The following is a 22,626-nucleotide window of genomic DNA, read 5'->3' as shown; positions in this document are numbered from 1 at the left end:
TGTCAAACTAGCCATTAGGGCTGGAATAGTGGCTGGAATTTCCCACTTTTTCTGGTCCTGTTCCCAGGTTCCGGAATACTAAGAAGGAGGATCCAGCACTGTGCAGACATCTCCTGCTGAAAATGCAGGCCTCACTTACAGGACACTTTCATACAGTTCAGAAGCATGAAAGCGGAGCTGGCCAGATAGTCTGCCCCCTTTGATTTACAGATTAAAAGACTTAGGTAAAGTCTTTACTTCCATAAATTTTTACCCAAGGTCACACTTCAAGTTTATGGCATAGCTGAGACAGTAACTAAGTTTCTAAACTCCTAGTCTGAATGCTAGCCGACCCTTTTGAGCATGTTCAGTGCCTCAGACTTCCCCTTCTCTCTTTCAGCCCTTCAGTCCTTTTCTAGATTCTTACTGGAGATCCCCTGTGTGCACAATGTATTGTCTGGTCTCTGCCCACGAAGAGCTTCCCATGTAAAATGCATATGTACATATATGGTTGTGTGTGTGTGTGTGTGTGTTTATACCCATAAGTATGCATATACATATATATGCACACATTTACATGCATTCATCAGGACAGTAAAAGATGGTCTAAAATAATCACGTGACTAATAACAGTATTGTTAGAATTTAGAATAAGCACATGATGTAATACTTCTGTGTGATAAACCCAGGAAGGCTGATGGTAGCTAGTTCATAGATGGTAGGAATTATTTTTAAAGGGAGCAGTGGGAAGGGTGCTAGAAATATTCAGGAAATAGTAACTAGGTCCATTTAAGTGGACTGTGTCCTTTTTGTAGCATAAAGTAGAAACGCCTGGAAAAGTAGATTGAGATCAAATCATGAGTTGTAAAGGCCAAAATAAGGACTTTGAAGTTTGAATGTTGCAGGTTAGACTCTAGATAGAGTCAGGTGGCTTCAGGGTTTCAGAAGGTCTTAGGAAGCAGATTAGGATGCGGGAGGCAGGAAGTCGTTTTGGACCTGGTGACCTTGAAGCTCCTATGGACAGTGCAGCCTGGAGGAATCTTCTTAGAGAATCAAATATGTGAGGCAGGAACATCAGTGAGGGGTCTGGGTTAGACATCTGAGAATTATCTACATTGATATGATAGTTACGGAGGAAAATACAGACAAGCAACAGGGTAGAGCCGTTGGGAGCGGGTGCATCCGGAGTTCCTATTTGCCCCACCCCGGAGCCGCTGTCCTCATCACCCTGAGTCCTCCATTATTACTTTTCTGTCCCCAGCACCACCCTTGCTGCCCTTGGAGTCCACACCCACCACTGCAGCAGAGCAGCTCCTATCCCTCCGTCACCAACTCAAATTTATGTGGACCCTCAGTACCTTGCACCGTCCCTCCTCCGGACCATGAGCGCTGTCCCGCCTGGTTTTCTCCCAAGTCTCCATGCATGTGCCTGCTGCTCCCCCTCCACCTGCTCTGCTTCCCTGTGTGATCCCCCAGCCTCTTTCCCCTCTGCTTATCTAAATCTTACCGTCCTTTGCAGTTCTCCTTGGATTCTTTTATCCCACCCTGAATACACTGAGAGAACCTTAGGCAAGTCACTTGACCTCCCTCCGGAAGAGACTAGTAGTTCCTGTCTGTTGCTGTTTTGCTTTGATCTTAGCAGTGCTGGATGATAAACACAGCTATCTTTTTAAGAGTCCTCTACCTGAGGTAAGCAATAAACCAGTAGCAAATGGCAGTCTTAACCATAATGGTGGTACTGATGTTTGCCCTCCTTTTGAGAAATAGAAACAATATGCTCTCTACTTAGTAGGTAAATCTGATATTTTTAAACACAGAACAAAATGGATGGTATCTGCTCTACAGATAACTGGTTGCATCATTATCAGTGGAAAGGCCTGTAGATTTGTAGAAAAGCTTAAATGTGACTCTTGCTTGGGGAATAATGCATGTTTTCTGTGTGTGTGTGTTTTTTTTTTTCTCTTTTAGCTATTCAGTCATTGGATTTATTGACAAAAATAAAGACACTTTGTTTCAAGATTTCAAGCGCCTCATGTATAACAGGTAGGATTAAAATTTTATTAACTATCTTTCCATTAAGGTCTTTGACATATATATTACATAATATGTATGTACATGATCACTTTTATGTGACAATTGTTTAAAGCTTCTGGCAAATTTTCTGGTTCTATTTGATCATAATGAATGAGTGACATAATATATTACTTTATGATTATAGATTTAGGGCAGGACCCTGCTGCTAATGGGATTTTCCTTGATTTCCATTGGGTTGCCTCAGCTTTTCTCTCCCCTACTGCCATCCATCTGGCACCCCTACAAGTGTTCCCAAGGTAGGCCAGTGGCAGATTCCCATGGTAGTGCCTTTGCCGCCAACTAAGTGACCACTTTAATATCTGGTATCAGTGTTGACCGAATCTGGATGGACAGAACCTTTTCACAGTCCAAGAAAATGTGGAAAAGATGTGGCTAAGTGAGACCAGGCAAAGGATAGTAAGTTCAAACCCAGTACGAATGCCTTGCAAAGAGGCCCATAAGGACGGAGAGGTGCTTAGCCAGTTTCTTCTTTGGAACTAGGGGTACATAGTCCCTCATTGACTAAATCTATGTAGTCAGTTGGTCAGGAGACCGTCAAACATGTGCTGCACATCTGTGAGCCATCCATTCTTCTGTGCCCTGAAGTCCAGCTGTGAGAAAATTTAGGCTCTGTCCCTGCTCGCATGGATCTTCTACTCCAGCAGAGGTGACCACTTATGTAAGAAAATAACTCCCCGGTAGTGACAAGTTGCCATGAGGAAAAATAAAGTAGGTAGGAGACTGAAGGTTACAGACAAGGAGGGGCAAGGGAGGCATTATCGAGAAGGGTGGTCAGAAAAGGCTTCTTAAAAGAGGTGACTTTTGGGACGCCTGGTGGCTCAGTCAGTTAAGCGTCCAACTCTGGGTTTTGGCTCAGGTCATGATCTCATGGTTCGTGAGATTGAGCCCTGCGTTGGGCTCTTCGCTGACAGCACAGAACTGACTTGGGATTCTCTCTCTCCCTCTCTCTCTGCCCCTACCCCACTCATGCCCTTTCTCTCTCTCTCTCAAATAAATAAACATTAAAAAAATATGTGACTTTTGAGCAGAGACCTGAATGAAGTAAGGGAGTAAGCCACAAACACGTGGCGGAGGAGAGCATTCCAGGCAGAGAGCAGCCAGTGCCAAGGCGCCAAGGTGGGAGTGAGCATGGGTATCTTGAGAACAGGCTAGTGCTGCCAAAAGCAGAATGAGAGGTGGGGAGAGTAATATGGAATGAATTTAAGAAGGTCAGCAGGGCACAGATCATGAAGAGTCTGTGAGCCAAGGTAAGGATGAAGTAGGAAGAGAAGTCATTGGAATTTATGACAGAGCACGATTTATATTTTAAAGAACTCACTAGGGCTACTATGTAAAACACATACTATAAAGGGCAAGAGTAGAAATGAAGAGACCAAATAGACTAGTTTAATAATTCAGACAAAAAGTGAGGCCAACAAGATATGCTGATGGATAGGATGTGTGGTGTGAGACAGAGAAAAGAAATCTGAGACGACGCCTGAGCAATGGGGAAGGGATGCTTGAGGTGGGGAAGACCATGGGAGGGGCTGACTGGGTGGGAGAGATCAGCGTATTGTCTTGGACGTATTATAATGTTGGACATTCCACTGGAAATGCCAGTTAGACAATTGCAGGTCTGCATCTGGAACTTGTGGTACAGGAGGAATTGGAGATATAAATTCATGGTCACTAGTCTGTTGACAGTATTTAAAGCCATAAGATTAATGAGGGTGAGCACAGATGAATAGAAGAGAAGAAGTCAAAAAGACTAATCCCGGACACTCTCCAGCATTCAGAGTCGAGCAAAAAGGAAGGAACTAGCAGAGGAGACAGGGCTGCCAGTGAAGTAGGAAGAAAATCAGAATCTAGTGTCACAGAGGCCAAGCCAAAAGAAAAAGTGATTTTCTAAAATATTTATTTTGAGAGAGAGAGCAGGGGAGGGGTAGAGAGAGAGAATCCCAAGCAGGCTCCACACTGTCAATGCAGAGCCCGACACAGGGCTCAATCCTGTGAACTGTGAGATGATGACCTGAAATCAGGAGTCAGATGCTTAATCATCTGAGCCACCCAGGTGCCCCAAAAAGTGCTTTAAGAAAAAATTATAAACTGTGTGAAATACAATCAAAAGCAAAATGATGTGAGGGCCAAGATTAACCATGGGATTTGCTGACGTGAAGGTCAGTCGGACCCTTGACAGCCCTGGCCTCAGCAGAGTTGTGAAAACAAACGTCTGATTGAAGTGGGCTCCAGAGAATATGGACAATGAGAATGTAGAGACATTGTGTTTAAATGGTTCTTTCAAGAAGTTTTGCTATTAAATGGTTAGTCCATATGGATGACGAAGCCACCAAGCGATGAAGCTCTCAGCACCAGAAAGTTATAGAGACATGGGAACGCGAGAGGGTTCCGTGTAAGAACTGGTCATGGGGAGAAGGGACTTTCAGAAAGGAGTTCCAGTGCTTGAACTCTCAGATAAAATGCACCCATTTTGAGGGACAAATGACACAGTCTGGCATTGCTCTTTGTAGGTAATGGCAAAATCCAAATTGGAAAAATGGCCTTCGTCTGCCAGTGGCAATATCAGCGTGTGTTGCCAGGGGAAGGCAGTCAGGCTGTGTAGCAAGAGGCTATAGAAGGTGGCATTTGTTACCTTCATTTCTTTTTTTTTTTAATGTTTATTTATTTTTGAGAGAGAGAGAGAGAGAGTCAGAGTGCAAGGGAGGGGCCGAGAGAGATGGAGACACAGAATCTGAAGCAGGCTCCAGGCTCAGAGCTGTCAGCACAGAGCCTGATGTGGGACTCAAACTCGCGAATGGCGAGATCATGACCTGAGCCAAAATCGGACGCTCCACCGACTGAGCCACCCAGGCACCCCAGCATTCATTACCTTCATGAATTTATTCGGGCCCCCACAGGTCCAGCTCAGTGTGAACAGCTCCATCTTCTAGTGGTGTGCTCACATAATCCCAGGCTCACAGGATTAATGTAGAAACAAAGCTGTGTGTGGGTTTATTTCCAGTGAAAAATCTGACCGTCACATGGAATGGAGTATCTGCATTGGTATGACAGGCTGTTCTCCCCTATTAGAAAACCTGCTTGGGGAGTCAGATAGCAGTGAGAATTCTAGTTTATTAATTGAAAGTGAAATGTATTACCCATAGAATCCATAATGCTTACTTGCTTGTGTGTGTAAATGGAGAGGAAAGGGGCGAGCAGCTGACATGCCAGGTGCACAGACTTCACTCTTTACTATCTCACTACTAAGCCACGTGAGTTCTGTCTTCTCTCTTAAACCTGCTGGGTTTCTGGATAAATAAGATTTCCTTTTAAGAAAAGGGTTCTTTTAGATGTTTGAAAACTATTTTAATATTACATTCATGACTTACTGGCCTGAAAAGTTTTTTCTCTTTAGAATGACTGTATGGATCTCTTGATTCACTATGTATGAATTCTGCTATTTAGTAGTAATTGTAATAAACATCTCATTACCTTCATTTCCAACCTTCTCCCTTCCCTCCATTTACAAAGTAATATGGGAATAATCTCTCAGTGTGGCCAACAGTGAGTAAGGTGGAATTTGGGGCAGAAACTGCATGGACCCAAAGTCTGTGATCTTCAGTCTTTGGTCTGCATCAGAATTTTCAAAGGACACATGTTCTACTTTCTGGAAATTCTATTTAGTAAGTGTCAGGGAGACATCCAGGCCCCCTCTGCGCTAATGGTTGAAAACCATTGCCTTAAATTCTCTCTCTGCTAAAGACAAGAATGGAAGATTTCGGGAAAAACAGTATGCCTTTATGCTGTGACGTGATGGTTGCGTGCATCACTGGAAAACTAGGGACTAGGAGCAGCAAGGAGTAAAACGGGGTCCCTGAGCCACACACAGATCATGGGACTGTTTTAGCGCCGCTTCCAATGGTAGTCAGCACCACTCGCTGGCAGCAGTGAGGGGTGGAAGTACCGCTCTGCACAGACGTGGTCAGTCTTCAGCCCCCCATTTATCTTCTCTGCTCTCTGGGCATTTTTTCCAGCATCTCACAGCTGTTATTTTGAGCCTCTTCGTGCAGAAGGCTACTAGGTATTTGGGGAGCCACCTCAGTTTTCTCAGTTTTACACCAGGGAAAGAACAGCGGGCAAAGCGATGGCCGTAGTAAATACAGTTAGCAGGTAGCAGAGAATGTCCTTGCTGAGTCCTTTCTCTCTCTTCTCAGCCCCCAAGTATTAAAAAAAAAAAAAAAAGATTTCTGACAAATAGCATTGTAGGGTGACAAATGGTAGCTACTTGTGGTGACGGCTGCATAACATGTAGAGATGTGGAGTCACTGTGTTGTACACCTGCAGCTGATGTAACGTCATGTGTCAACTGTGCACAGATAGGAGAGAGAGAGGGAGGAGGGGAGGAAAGAAGGGAGGGAGGGGGAAAGAAAGAAGAAAGTAAGGAAGGGGGGAGGAAGAGAAAAAAGGGAGGGAAAGAAGGAAGGAAGGGAGAGAGGAAGGAGGGAGGGAAGGAAAGAAAGGAAGGAAGGAGGGAGGGAGTGAGGGAAAGAAGAGAGGAAGGGAGGAGGGAAGGAAGGAGGGAAGTTTTTAGGAAGTAGCATTTTAAGTTCCAGTTACTTTAAAATCAAAGGCACCCAAAATGAAACAGGAAGCAAATCGGAGTTGAGACCACCATGCGTGTTTTAGAAAATAAGTCCACAGAGCTAACTAATGATTTCTGTATAATTTTTAGCCTTGAAACTGGCCTGAAGTACACCATAGGAATTGGATGGCAACGCTCTTAGTGTCACATCGATAAAATACTGTAACTGTCAATAAATGAGTGCGCAGATTCAGCTGCAGTGAGGGACTTACTAGATGGCAGTGTATACATGGTTCTTTTATATTCCTGTCTGTCCTGTTAGAGGGAGCTGGCTTTTTGTCATGTTATCTATTCTGTGTGAGTTTCTTACGACAAGAAGCTGCTTTCGCGCCCGTGTTTTCTGCCATGCCACATTGCGTATCGGTTTTCACTAGTGGCTTGTCCTCCTCCAGGGACCACCCAAATCTTTGGATTTTACGTATAGTAAGAAATGTGTTAATCATTTGAGGCTCCTAGGTAATGATAATATAGATATCACTTTAAGAAGCTTAAAGAACTTTTTGAAGTCTATTTATTTAAGTAATCTCTGCACCCAACATGGGGCTTGAACTCATGACCCCCAGGATCGAGTCACATGTTCCACAGCTGAGCCAGCCAGGCGCCCCAAGAATCTCTTTTTTCTTTAAGTTTACTTATTTATTTGGGGAGGGAGGGAGAGAGGGTCAGGGTAGACAGAGAGAGAGAGAGAAAGAGAGAGAGAGAATATCCCAAGCAGGCTCCTGTCAGCAGAGCCTGACACAGGGCGTGAACCCACAAACCATGAGATCATGACCTGAGCTGAAATCAAGAGTAGGATACTTAACCAACTGAATCACCCAGGTGCCCCAAGAATTTTTTTAAATGCAGGATAGTTTGGACACATCTTTTCCATCTGTGATATGGTATCTGCCACTACGCTTTCTCAGCATAATTTTCTGGATGGATTCTTTTCTCCAAGTAGGCCTTGTGACTCTGGTCTGCAGTCCACTTGTGACTCCAGGGTGCAGTCCACATGTGGCCCCAGGGTGCAGTCCACTTGTGGCTCCAGGTTGCAGCCCTTAGCAGGTTCTGTTCAGCTTATTTGAATGTAACATTCGCATTGCTCTTTCTGTGCTTCTCAGTTCAAATCCTGTGCTGAAGAGTATGTGGCCCGAAGGCAAACTGAGTATTACAGAGGTAACCAAGCGACCTCTAACTGCTGCCACCTTGTTTAAGAATTCTATGATTGCTTTGGTGGACAACCTTGCATCAAAGGTAATTATTTTCTTTTCTACATATCCATTTTATCACCACTTTTGATGGTAGTCGGCACCATTTGGTGTCATTGGTTCCCTCTTGATACATGTTATAGAGAATGATGCAGGATTCACTTTTAGGTCATTATGATAAATCGTGCCAAAGGATATGTATTTAAAATGAATGTTGTAATAGAATTCTTATCCCTGTTTTTTTTTTTCAACATGGCTGGGTGAAAGAGTTGTTTGTGTGCCAGATGAAATGCTTTTTGTTAAATTTGAGCTTTTTCTGTTGTTGACAAGGGGAAACTCTTTGTGAGATCTTTAAAAAATATATGTATATAACTAAAGTAGAGTGTGTGCTTGACAAAATGAGCTTCAGTCCTATACTGAAGAGAGGGCTTGGCTTAAAAAAAAATCTTGAATTAAATAGTAATATGCCAGGGGCACCCGGGTGGCTCTGTCAGTTGAATGTCCTACTCTTTGGGCTCAGGTCACTCTCCTTCTCTCTCTGTGCCCCTCTCCCACTCACACTCTTTCTCTCCCAAAGGAAATAAAGATTAAAAAAAATAGTAATATGCCATCTGTATCTCGTGACCATATATAAAATGACCAGCTAGAGTCTCAAGAGGAAGTGTAGTATTTAAGTGTTGTCCTTAAGCTGTTGCAAATAGTTGAAATAAAATGTTGTATTATTGACCATTGCTTCTGCTTTGTATTGTTCCTTTCAGGTCTAATACTGTTTGATAGCTTTAGTCTGTTTCCCCTCATTAAAGAGCAGATTTCTAGCCCAAACTGCTGTTGTTGATAAGTTTGATAAATTAGGCGGCATTCTGGGGCTCATTATTTTTAGTTCTTTCTTTTTCTCCTCTCTCTTTGTTCTGGTGCTTTTCATGTGTACTTTATTTTTCATTATTAACCTTTTTTTTTTCTTTTTTTTTTTTTTTTTAACAATTTCCTTTCTAAGAATTTAAACCTATACTGTTTCTGGTTACTTCACTGTGGATAAATTAGGCAAATGCACAAGAACACATCTGTTTAGTAGCTTTCTATTTCCTTTTGTCAAGGTTCTTTGGTCCCACATGATGACAAATAAGCACAATTTGTTGGCTTGTGGAATCAAACCTCCAGAAAGGCAGGGGTGAGGATACCCGGACCGAAGACCAGAACACCGTTAGAAGTCTTCCTCTTGTCTCTTAGCTTCTCTGTGCATGTCAGCTCCAACCTGCGTCATCCTGCAAGAGGGAAGGTGAACCTAGAAGGAGGGCGTGTGACAGAAGAAACAGGATAGGACACGGAAGTTTATAAAACATGTTTATAGAATATGTTATAATTTATAAAATATATTAGATATAGTTCATTAACTGGAAGAGAATCACCTTTATTTTCTAAAATTGCATTTTTAAAACACAAATTTTAGGAGCGCCTGGGTGGCTCAGTCAGTTAAGTGTCTGACTCTTGATTTCAGCTCAGGTCATGATCTCAGGGTCATAAAATCAGGCTCCATTTCGGGGGCCTCCATGCCCAGCATGGAGCCTACCTAGGATTCTCTCTCCCCCTCTCTCTGCCCCTCCCCTGCTCTCATGCATACTCCCTCTTTCTAAATAAAAATAGAAATTGTAGAACCATCTGTAATTTCTGTATCAAGAATTGCATTCAGCTGCTAATAAAAGAAAGACACCCCCTACCCCCCCGCCCCAATGAGTGGCTCCAACAAGAGAGACATTTATTTCTCTCTCCTGTGAATAAAGTACAGAAGGTATTCCAGGACAGGTATGTCAGCCTTAAGGTCGTTAGGGACCTCGCTTCCTTCTGTCTTTCTGTTCAACCGCACTAGTGCTTGGCATCCATCCTCCTGGCCCCAGATGGCAGCTGGGGCTTCTTCCCTTTCTGAGAGACTTCCTGGGTGTCTCACACAGCATGTTGGCTACATCTCATTTTCTCTACCAAGTTACCAGGGAACCTGGGAAGTGCATTTTTATTCTGGTCAGCAGTCCACCTAGCTAGAAGTAAGTATTCTGTTGCAAAAAAAAAAAAAAAAAAAAAAAAAGATGCTGAATATGAGGTAGGCACCGAGCCTGGCAGTCTGTGCTACGGCTTCACAGTCTGGGTGTTCGTGGAGGAGCGGGAATGAGGGAGGGAACAGGGACAAGAAGAATAAAGACATCCTCTCAGCCCCATAGAAGGCAGGAAGGTGGGTGGGGAAACAACAAAGGAAAACGTTACTTTTAGAAAACAGAATAAATGTAAATAGTTGGTATTCACCGTAAATGTTAACAGACTAACAAGACAAGACAGAGGGAGAATCTAGGTATATGCTTGTCTAGGGGGCACCAAGATAGAACAGTTTGCAGAAAGATGAAAAAGGAAGAGGTGGGCAAAAATGTGTCAGACCTCTCCCCCCCCACACAAAAAATGGTTAAAAGCAACATTAATGTGAGAGAACTAGAATTTAAGACAAAAAGTATTAATACAAATAAAGAGATTAATAACAATAAATGAAAATACCCAAGACAGTACAGTCATTTTGAACTAAGTACCTACCAATATAGCTGTGATTATCCATGAACTCCATAAAGCAAAAAAATAAAAATAAAAAAAAGAACCTGAAAAAAATTTCAAAGGAGACATCGACAAGTTCACAATCCTTGTGGGAGATTTTAAACCAACTGTACCAGAAACTGATGTTTCAAGCAGACGAGAACGCAGAAATGGTGAAAACCAAATTTAAACTTTAAATGGATCAAAAGAACGCTACACCCAGGGAATAGGAAATACATATCCCTTTCAAGTATACATAGACTATTTCCAAGAATTGACCACATACTAGATCACAAAGGAAATCATAACCATTTAGATACAGTCTCCATCCTCACAGCACGTTAAAATAAAGGGCAGCATTTTTTTTTTAATGTGCTTGGGAACTTGAGGAAAAAATGCTCTCCTAGATAACTCACATATTGAAGAATAAACCACAATGGAAATTATAAAATACATGGACCTACATGATAAAGAATTTATCAAAATCTGTAGAATACTGCTAAAGTGATTGACTTGTTATACCTTTATTAAAAAAACAAGATTGGAAGTAAATGAGTTAAGTTCACCTCTCCACTCAAGAAACCAGAAAAAGAATCTGAAAGAAAATCTAAAGAAATAAGAAAATGATGTTTAAATATAAAAAATTAAAAGTAATAGGTCAAAACACTAGTCAAATAGACAAGCCTTTAATGAAACTGATAAAAAAGAAAAAGCAGTATTATGAATTAAAAAAGGGGTATTCATATAATATAGAAATTTTATAAGGCACAGAATATTGTGAACAATTATATGCCAGTGAACTTGAAAAACTCATTTTCTAGAAAAATATGTTATCAAAATTAACTCAAGAAGACATGGAAAATCTGAATAAATTAGTAACCTTAAAGACTCTGAATCACTAATCTGAAGTCTGCCTTCTCCCAGCTTTGCCAAGAACATGAGGCCCAGATGGTTTTACAGATACATTTTATAAATCCACCAAGAAGCCAATAATTCCTATTATATATAAACTGTTTTTGGAGGATAGGAAAAAGAGAGACCACTACCAACTTATTTTATGAGATTAATATTACCTTCAAACTAGGTTAATGTGAGAAAATAAAATTAGATCAGTTTCCTCTAGGAACATGGGAAGGTCTTAATATATATGAGTAATGTGTTTGCTGGGAGCATGATGAAGAAAGAGCCTACGAAAACTAACTGAAAACAACTAAAATGTTAAGTAAAACATAGAAATCCACTTCTTTTTTTTTTTAATTTTTTTTAATGTTTTTATTTATTTCTAGGAGAGAGAGAGAGACAGTGTGAGCAGGGGAGGGTCAGAGAGAGAGGGAGTCACAGACTGAAACAGGCTCCAGGCTCTGAGCTGGCAGTCAGCACAGAGCCCGACGCGGGGCCCGAACCCACGAACCGCGAGATCATGACCTAAGCGAAAATCGGACGCTTAACCGACTAAGCCACCCAGGCGCCCCAGAAATCCACTTCTTGAATGCAGCCATGAACGAACAAGAAAGTAAGGAACATGCAGGCCAGGGACTAAGTGAAGGCAGAAGTTAAGAGAAAAAGAATATGCTGTCTCTTTGGGAACTTGCTGAAGTAGGTAACTTTGGGCATAGGTGTTCAAGGTTGGGTCCTCAAGTGAAGCCCAGGGCTTGCCCAAAGTAGAGTGTCTAATAAGCGGTTATATATGAACATGCACGTACACACGGGCAGGTCTCCAAAGGGCTGCATCCTCAAAGGGATACATCTAAGATGAATGAGAAATAATCCCTCATTATCTGAAAGAAAAACTGCCTATATTGGCCCATGGCAATGAGCCAAGGCAGGAGTAAAGACTCCTTGAGAATTTATAATTGTAAATTTTCAGTTTTCATGAAGTTTTCAATCCAAATTCACACTACCTGGATGGCCTAAAAAGGTTAAGCCAACAATTTAATTTGAAATAGTCAGGGTTGAGTATCCCCAAGCATCAGATAGAAGCAAGCACAGTTTTTTTCTTTGAAGAACTACACTCATATCAGACCTTAAAGAATTCCCACAGATAAAGTTTTAAGGAAAATAAGGAGTTCACCGCAGAGAATTACTACACACAGCAACAAAGTACCAGGTCCAAGAGTCAGACTAAACAAGATTCAGAGTCGTGAAAACTTCCTAGAATGGAATTATCAGAAATAAAATGTAAGAATGCTTAGTATGTTTCAAGAAATCAAAGGCCAAAAAATATGAGAAAAAGCAAGTAACTAAGCAATTGATAGAAATTAAAATTAGAAACTCAATGATAGGTTTAACATCAGTTTAGACAAAGCTGAAGAGAGAATAGAGAAATGAAAGAAAGAATTGGGGAAATTATCCAGGATTCTACTTAGACCAAGAAATGAAACAAAAAGAAACACTACTAAGGACCATGGAAGACAAAATGAAAAGGTCTAATGTGTATCTAATCAGTTACTCATGGAAAGGAGAGGATGGGCAGAGCAATATTGAATGATAAATTGCTGAGAATTTCAACAGTGATGAAATATAACGCTCTCTGGAGTCAGGAAGTCTGGTATATATCCCAAGCTGGAACAATTACAAGAAATCTGCATCTAAGCACATTGTGAAATCTCAGAACATCAAAGACTAAGAAAATGCCTTAAAAGCAGATCCACTTAAAAGAATAACAGGCTGAGAGAAAAGATCTGTAAACCAAAATTCTGTACAAAGAGAATGAATATATGTTTCAAGAATAAAGACACAATAAAGAATCTTTCTGAAAAAGAAGAAAGGGTTACAAGCACACTGAAGGAAGTTCTAAAGGATATATACATCAGGATGGAGGAAGAGTATACAAAATGAAAGTCTAAAATGCAAAAAGAAGAGCAAAGAAATTGATAAATAGGTGGATATGTATAAATAAACTGTAAAATAATATTGGATTAAAACTACAGACTAGAATAGGGGTGCCGGGGTGGCTCAGTCAGTTCAGCGTTTGACTCTTGGACTCAGGTAATGATCTCACAGTTCATGAGTTCGAGCCTGACATTAGGCTCTGTGCTGACAGCGCAGAACCCGCTTGGGATTCTCTCCCTGGCTCTGCCACTCTGCCCCTCCCCCACTTGCTTTCAAATAAAAATAAGCCTAAAAAAATACAGATTAGATTTAAGTAGCATAGGAGCGACTGTGTGGCTCAGTCAGTTAAGCGTCCAACTACAGCTCAGGTCATGATCTCATGGTTCGTGGGTTCGAGCCCTGTGTTGGGCTCTGTGCTGACAGCTAGCTCAGAGCCTGGAGCCTGCTTCGGATTCTGTATCTCCCTCTCTCTCTGACCCTCCCCTCCTCTTGCTGTCTCTCTCTCAGAAATAAATAAAACATTAAAAAAAATTTTTTTAAAGAATTAAGTAGCACAATAATAGTATATAAATTAGAAGAGTAGGGGGTTAGAATTCAAGTGCTTAAGGTTTTGGTTCAGAAAAATAATAAAAACATTACTTAGCTTATAATTCTAATAACACACAAAAGTATATTAAATTTCTTCATGTAGTCATTAAAAGAATAGAAATGCATTGGGATGGGGGCAGAATGAGAAATAAACAGTGCTGTAAAACATAGGAAAGAGGAGACAAAAGAACATAGGAAAGCCAGGATAAATTAAGATGTTAGAAATAAATCCAAATACAGTAGTGATTACACTGAATGTAAAAAAAAAAAAAAAAAAAAAGGATACAAATGGTCAAATCTGGTCAAAGAAAAAGAATCCAGAAAAATTGAAAGTTTAAGTTAGTAAAGATCTATCAGACAAAGTCTGATAATCCGGGGTCACCTCAATCCAATTTCAGGATCTGGAGTGGCTCAGCGATGGGCCAAATTGTTTTGCATTCACCTCAGACTCCCAGGATTAGCTCTTCAGGATTGCAGACCAGTGTCCCTTATCCGTGGCCTTGGGCTCCAGCCTGCAGCCCCCTGGCCCCACAAGGCTGTCAGAAGCTGTGGTAGCCTCATGGCTATCTGTCCAGATGAAAACAGCCCTGAATCCCTGCCCCAGCCCTTTCCATTGCACTCTTACTCTCATCTTGGTTATCTTACTAGCTTTTTGATGCATTTAAGAAGATCCCCCCACCCTATATCTGTCTAGTGCTTTTCCTAGTGACTTCATCAGGAAGGCTGTAGCATTGCTTAGTCCTCCACCACCAGAAGTAGAAGTTGTTCCTGACTCCTCACTTTGTCTCAGAATCTACACATTGTACACAATGCATGCCTTGTCTCCCCACATGGATTAAAAATCTTTTATATATAGGGAGTGAGTTCTACTAATTTTGCATATCTCTTGATATCTTATAAGGTGCACCCTAAACAATGGTTGGTAAATTATTAAATGAAATTGAATTTGTCTGTGACTCTATTTGGCAGCATTTTCAAAGCAAGTTAGTTAGGTAGATGCCTAAATACGGTGTCTTCTGGCTAATACATTGAGCGATCAATGTACTTTCACAAATAATTTTTTTTACATAAAATATAGGGAGAAACAGGTTAAAACATGCGAGAGAATAAGATCAGTATTAACTTTTTCAGTTTAATCTTTATAAGACACTTGAATTTGTCAAATTTAGGGTTTCTTAGGCTGAGTCAGTCTGGGTATTTATAAATGAGAGAGGAGGTGGCATTTATAAATTGAGATAGAATGCTGATTAAATATAGAGATTCCTTAACTGAAGATTTTATATTACTAAACAGGATGGATAGGCATCCCCCACCCCTTAGTTGGTCATTAGTGTCTAATCCAGTGTTAACCCTTCCTGTGCGTAATCAGTCAGTACTGGTTAAATTCCATTTAACTGGTTTCTTTCTGTTCAGTAAAGTTACTTATACTACTCCAATGATACCTTATATGAAGATTGCTTTGCCCACATAATTTTATAAATTATCAAGTTCAGGATATTGCTAAATTCACACTGTAATTTTCTTTTTAACCCAAAGGTCATTTAGAATTATATTTCTTAATTCCCAAACGTATAAGATTTTCTAATTATCCTTTTGCTCTTGATTTCTAACTTAATCTCATTTGGTCAGAGGATATATACTCTGTGTGATTTCAATCCTCAGAAATTTGTTAAATATTCTTTATATATTTTGTTTATATATATGGAAATAACTTGTGTTATACTCTATACACATCCATTAGGTCGAGTTTGCTAATTATATTGTTGTCCAATTCTTACTAAGTTCTTAGTTTTGTCGATGCCAAAACGTGACAAAATCTACTGTGATTCTGAATTTGCCTGCTTTTCCTTGTTGTGTCTTTTGTTTTTGCCTTAAATATTTTTTAAGACTTTATTTAGGCCTTGTTCAAGTTACAACTATTATTTCTTCCTAGTGTTTGAGTTATTTATCACTATGAAATGCCTATTTCTGTATCACTTTTTGCCTTCAAGTCAGCTTTGCATGAATAAAATAGTTATTCCACCTTCTCTCTTGGCCAGGTTTGAGTGGTATATCTGTGTCCACCCTTTTACTTTTGACATTCTGTAACCCTATTTTTCAAGTATGTGTGTTTTAAGTAGCACATAGTAAGATTTGGTTTTTTATGCAATCTGACAACCTTTGTCTTTTGAATATACATTTAGTCCATTACTCTACATGACTGTTAATGTAGTTTCTGTATGTTGCATTTAAATGGGCTGTCTCGTTAGTGCTTTCTGTTTGATGCTTCTGTATTTCTTCTTCTTTCCTTTCTAATCTTCTTTTAGATTGGTTATTATGGGCAAAGGGTAAACAAAATTCTGTTTCTTCTGCTTCACAACTAAACCTTGGTTAAATTTCTAACTCTCTTCCTCTGTTACCCCTGTAAGATGTATATCGACAGTATTACTGTGAAACATTTCTTATGATAAAAATTGCCCCTCTTTGTAAATTGCATCTCTACTGAGAGAATAATAAATGTCTGGTGGGGATGACATATGTGGGCTTCCCTGAGTATGGTGACTCTTGTATTAAGCATGTCCCTTTTGAGAACCCTGGAAGCTATGTCTTCAGACCTATTTTAAGGGATGTTAGATACTATGGGGCATGAGGCTTTTAAACCAAGGACACTTTCCATGCCCACCCAATGTGGATCTTATCTCTTTGCCCCTAAGCTGTCACCTGACTGCTGTGTGGACTGCTGCAAGGACTGTGACACTTCTGGCGGCAAGCCGTTTGTCCTGAGTAGACTCCTGCCACATGTGGCCTATGAGTGTTTTAAGTCAGAATATTTAAACTTCAGAAGGCACCCTTTCCTCACCCTCTGACCCCTGCCACTCAGTGTTGTGATTATTCTTTATTATGCTGGAAGGTTTCTATCACAATATTGTTTTGGTGGTTATTTGATTGATTACAATTCCATTCTTGAATATAAAAAATCTCATATTATTTGGTGCTTTTACCTCTTCCCTGGACAGTGCAAGGTCCATAAAATATTTTAATTCCATTTGCCTTCCTTTCAACTTCTATGCTATTGTATTTAAGTGTGTGTGTGTGTGTGTGTGTGTGTGTGTGTGTGTGTGGCCAGCAAGATGACATCATCATCATTATTTTTACTACGTATAGTCAGTATCTGTTTAGACTTACCAATTTATCACTTCTTTTTTCCTCTTTCTGTACCACTGACCCTCATCTGGTACCATTTTTCTTATGCCTGAATTTCATCCATTTATATTTGAAGTCTGTTGTTGACAGAGTCTCTGCTTTTGTTTACCTGAAAATATTGTATACTGTTTTCATTTGAGAAGAATATTGTTGCTGGGTGCAAAGTTCTATGTTGGCAGTTTTTTCAGCACTTCAGAGATAATACTCCTTTGTCTTCTGGGTCCCATGGTTTCTTGCAAGAAGTCAGCTGTCAGTCTGTTCATTGCTCCTTAAGATAATGAATCTTTTCTCCTCTGGTTGCTTTTCTCTGGTAGTCAGAAGTTTTACTACAACTTTCCTAAGTGAAGAATTTTTTTATCCTGCTCATAATTCATAGGACTTCTTTAATTTGTCACAGTTTGGTTTTCATCAGTTTTGCAAAGCTCTTGGCTATTAGCTCTTCAAATACTGCTGCTGCGCCTTCTGTCTCTTCTCCTTCAGGACTTACTCAGACCATCTCATATATCTGCTATGCCTTTTAATAAACCTTGCTTCTTTTTGTTTCCATCTCTTTTGTCTCTCCATGCTTCATACTGGGGAATTTCTTCTCACCCGCCTTCAACTGTTTATAATCTACTCCTCTACTGATCCACTGACTTCTCGGTTTCCATCATTGTATTTTTCAGTCCCAGGTTTTTCATTTGATTGTTCTTTATTATAGTTTCTTGTTCTCAAAAAAATCTCGATATTGTCTTTTGTTGTCTTGAGTATGGTAAGCATAGTTATTTGTTCTGTCTGATAACTCCAATATCTGAATCTCCGTAGGTCTGTTTCTTTTTGTATGTTGATTTGCTGTTTCTAATTCTTGTTATCACGGTTCCTTATGTGTCTGGGCAATTTTTATCTTGCTCCCAACGTGGTATTGGCAGAATTGTTTATAGAGATAACTGGAGGCCTAAGTTTATGTAGTCTTTCTCCAGGAAAGATTTACCTTTGCTCCTTTTAGGCAACTGCAAGCACTAGTATTCTAAACCAGCTGTTCCATCTCAAGTCCCGGCAGGGACTGCCCACTTCGGACTCACCTTCATTGCTAGTGACAGCCTCTCCAGGTCCCAGCCCAGCGTGAGAGCCGTTTACCCATGACCTGCTCCTCTCAGGCCCCACTCTCTGATCTCTGTCCTGCCAGCCCCCGAGGCTGCCAGAGCCTCGCCCCAGGTCCATCTATTTCCTCTGGAGTCGGCAGATTCCCCCAGGAAGAGGGACTTCTCAAACTAGAAAACCTCCATGGCTTCCCCCTCCTTCTAGATTCTGGCTGCTGTAATCCTCCACTGTCTTCAAGCAAAAGTTTTAAAATACTTGAATTGCCGATTCTAGATGCCCCCAGTGTGGGTGTTGGTTTAAACTAGTCTGTCATTACTGAAGCGGAACCCCTAATACTCTCTATTCATAAATTAGATTATTAGGTCCAGAGAGACCATCATAGCTAGTTAAGAGCAGAGACAATGGAAGCCCAAGTATCCTGATTCTGTGTGATGTTTATTCTCTTTTTGTAAAATAAATACATTTATTTATTTAGATGCATTTATTTAAATTTTAGCCAATATACAGTGCAATATTGGTTTCAGAAGTAGAAATCAGTGATTCATCACTTACATATAACTCAGTGCTCATCATAACAAGTATCCTCCTTAGTACCCATCACCCATCTAGCCCCTCCCTTGCTCACCTCACTCCATTAACCCTCAGTTTGTTCTCTATTGTTAAGAGTCTCTTGTGGTTTGTTTCTCTCTCTTTTCTCCCCACCCCCTTCCCATATGTTCTTCTGTTTGTTTCTGAAATTCCACGTATGAGTGAAATCATACAGTATTTATCTTTCTTTGGCTGACTCATTTGACTTAGCATAATAGATTCTAGTTCCACCCACATCATTGCAAATGGCAAGATTTCATTCTTTTTGATGGCTGAGTAATATTCCATTGTGTATATATACCACATCTTCTTTATCCATTCATCAATTGATGGACGTTTGGGCTCTCTCCACAGTTTCGCTATCATTGATAGTGCTGCTATAAACATTATGATGCATGTACTCCTTTGAATCTGTATTTTTGTATCCTTTGGGTAAATACCTAATTGTACAATTGTGGGATCATAGGATAGTTCTATTTCTAGTTTACTGAGGAACCTCCCTACTGTTCTCCAGAGTGGCTGCACCAGTCTGCATTCCCACCAGCAATGCAAGAGGGCTCCCCTTGCAACACGTGTGATGCTTATCTTGTTCGCCACTGCCAAAGTGTGTAGATAGATGTAGTAGCATTTTGTTATTTGCTTTGCTCGGTGACACTTCTCTTAGTTTATTCATCAAGCAGTAAAAGCCCTGTATGCCAGGAAACTCGCAGAAAATCCTCAGATAATTAGTACCCCTTCCCTCCCATCTCATTAAAGTTGTTATAAATTTACTTAAACTTTTAAAAAGTGAGCCACACTGGGGCGCCAGGGTGGCTCAGTCGGTTATATGTCCGACTTTGGCTTAGGTCATGATCTCACAGTTCGTGAGAGTGAGCCCCACGTCAGGCTCTGTGCTGACAGCTCAGAGCCTAGAGCCTGCCTCTGATCTGTCTCCCTCTCTCCCTGCCCCTCCCCCACTCATGCTTGCTCTCTCTCTCTCTCAAAAATAAATAAGCATTAAAAAAAAAAGATTTAAAAAGTGAGCTGCAGTCTCCCCATATAAATCTTCCATTACAGATTCAGTGAACATTTGATCACTCATCACTATTTTCTAAAGTAAGATTCTGCTTGTACTTTATAATAATGTCAATCCTCTGCTTAATTCCTGAGCCAAGGATTGATGTTCCAGAATAGGGAAGAAGTATCAGTCATCTATTAACTTAACAAATCACCCTAAAATCTAGTGCCTTGAACAACAGTGTATTGTGTCTCATGATTTGGTGGGTTGACCAGCCAGTTCTGTTGGGCTCACCAAGTGGCTCTAGTCAGCTGAGGTTGCATGGTCTAAAAGGGCTCGCTCACACGCCATGGCTGGATGACTGGGACAGCTTGGCCTCTTTCTTCATACAGTTTTTAGTCCTCGATTTCTTCACATGATGGAATAAGTGTTCCAAAAATTCAAAGCCTCTCAAGGCTGAGTCTCCACAAGTAACCCAATATCACTTCTGCCATATTCTGTTGGTGACCCTGCTCCCCAGAATGTGCAAACAAGTTATATTGCATGGCAAGGTAGAATGAAGGTTGCAGATGGAGTAAAGATTGCTGATTTTCGACCTTAAAATAAAGAGATTCTCCTGCATTATCCAGGTAGGCGCTGTGTAAATTTAAGAGCCCTTCAAAGGGAAAGAGGGATGCAGAAGAGTCAGACCAGAGAGATGGTATCATTCAAAAGACTCAACAGGCCGTTCATTACTCGCTTTCAAGATGGAAGGAGGCCACAAGCCAAGAAATGTAGGCAGCCTCTAGAAGCTGGAAAAGATAAGAAAGTGAGTTCTCTAGAAAATAAGAGCCCTGCTGACACCAGGATTTTTAGCCCAGTGAGACCCACCTTAGACTGCTGACTTCCAGAACTGTGTGAGAATAAATTTGCATTGTTTTAAGCCACCAAATTTGTGATGTTGTCGAAAACCGACCTCTGTGCTTCAGAGCTGAAGTATAACACAAAGACAGAGTTTGGGATAAAGGGGAACGAGAGTTTTTTTGTGCAGCAGGCCGTGGCCTTCAAAAACTGCAAGCCCTCCTGGAGGAAGGGGCTGGGACGTTTTATAGGGAGATACAGGATCCAGCCAGTTCTGACAGCCGCGTGTAGGTGATACCAGCCTCCTTCCTCGTGCTTTAGGCTGGCACGGGTTTCTGGAGCAAAAGGCTAAGAAGGGAGGAGGGAGGTTTGCGGAAGAGACGAAGAAGGTTCCTTCAGAATCTAACCTCACTGGAGCCTTAGTGCAGCCATCTTTATTTTTGTCCAACTTTGTGCTTTCAAGCAGTCTCAGTGGTAGTCTGCAGCAGCAGCAGCAGGAGGAAACCAATACCGTAGGGCCCAGAAAAAGGAAGAAAGTGGCATTCTTTTTCATCAGGAAAACAGCATGATAAATCTATGCTTGGAGCTTCCTGTGCGGATGTTGAAAACTCACTCCGTTCAGAATGCAAGTAACTTCACATTCTTCAAATCTCTTCTACTTCTTAAATTATTTACTACTTCTTTTTACCTCCAGCCCACAGTGGAGCTCAAAATTGCCTAATTATCTACAGAGGACTCTATCTCTTAATTAAAGTGCATCTGTGTGTCTGCTAGGTAATAGATCAGAGAAGGGAAAGTAATTCTTTACTCTGTAAGTAGGACACATTTGACCTCCTTGATTCATCTAGTGATAATTTGTTACCTTTCAGCAGACCAGAATCTATGCCAGCACAGTTTTATACTTAAGAGGAGTTAGGATCTGATGCATGGTACAAAGTTTAATTGGCCCAGAGGGAAGGATTTCTTGCTAGGCTCTTTCTTAGAGTCCCTGACACCTACAGGAGGCTTTGTGACTTCTCTGCTTACAAATTTTAATCTCTTTTTCAAAAGCACAAACTAACGTGATGATGTCAGTGGTGATGGCGATGATGGCGGCTGACACTACGGAGCACTTACTGTATGCCAGGGCTGTGCTTATGTTTTATGTTCTTCACTCTGGTTCCTCTTTACCATGGTTCCTGCCTCTTTCTATTAAATTACTCTTTCTGGAACTTTTTAACGTTCCATCAATACACATAAACTCAATGTTTACCTGTCTCAACTATTTACTCCTTAGTTTTATCCCCTTTCTACAATTCCTGATGATTCCTAAAATATAATAAAACAAAAATTTAGCTAAATGCACAGGAACTTCCAATCTTGAAGGGGAAGGGAGAATACTTTATTCACAAGGATATGTCTGAGAAATTAGAGGCACTGAGCTTAATTTGACACAGTTAACACTAATTACACGTTAGCATCCTTAGTTTGGGATTTTTCTCCAGTGAAACTTATCATTTGCTGATTTATTTCTTTAGGAGCCCTATTATGTACGTTGCATCAAACCCAATGACAAGAAATCCCCACAGATATTTGATGATGAGCGCTGCCGGCACCAAGTAGAGTATCTCGGACTCCTGGAAAATGTGAGGGTGCGGCGGGCAGGGTTTGCCTTCCGCCAGACGTACGAGAAGTTTCTTCACAGGTGAGAACGGGCTAAACCAAGAAGACACTGAGACCTCTGGGGTCCTCCCCGGGCGTGCCGCTTCGTCAGCACATGTCAGATAGTCCAAATACCTGTTGAACGAGTAAGAGTTGCGGAAACCGCAAATGTGAAGGACTTCTCAGAGTCAGCAGGAGAGTCTCCCTGAGTCTACAGTTTATGGGCCATGAGAAAAGATTCATATGTTGGGGGGAAGATGTGGGCTGTGTAGTATGGTAGAAAGAACATGGACTTGGAGGCATGTCTGGGTTGGCATCTGGGGTATGCCACACAGTTGCTCTGTGATCTTAGACTAGAAATTGAACTTTTGACTCTGTCTCTGCTTCTATAAAATGAGTGTAATAACATTACCTCATGAGGCTGTTGTTGT

The 22,626-nt window shown here is 40.9% G+C and overlaps 1 protein-coding gene across 1 annotated transcript in view; it reads left to right on the top strand.

Annotated features, from left to right (window-relative positions):
* Positions 1-22,626, top strand: part of MYO1D (myosin ID) — a 344,632-nt gene that overhangs the window by 119,128 nt on the left and 202,878 nt on the right. The window contains exons 13-15 of the mRNA XM_077749586.1: positions 1,948-2,022; positions 7,792-7,924; positions 22,072-22,238. Coding sequence (XP_077605712.1) covers positions 1,948-2,022; positions 7,792-7,924; positions 22,072-22,238 — 375 coding nt within the window. The remainder of the gene's footprint in view (positions 1-1,947; positions 2,023-7,791; positions 7,925-22,071; positions 22,239-22,626) is intronic.

The sequence above is a fragment of the Crocuta crocuta genome, unplaced genomic scaffold (genome assembly GCF_008692635.1).
Source record: "Crocuta crocuta isolate KB4526 unplaced genomic scaffold, BGI_CrCroc_1.0 scaffold149, whole genome shotgun sequence".
Taxonomy (NCBI): Eukaryota; Metazoa; Chordata; class Mammalia; order Carnivora; family Hyaenidae; genus Crocuta; species Crocuta crocuta.
Note: the sequence above shows the minus strand (reverse complement) of the source record. Positions and strands in the feature narration are given on the sequence as shown.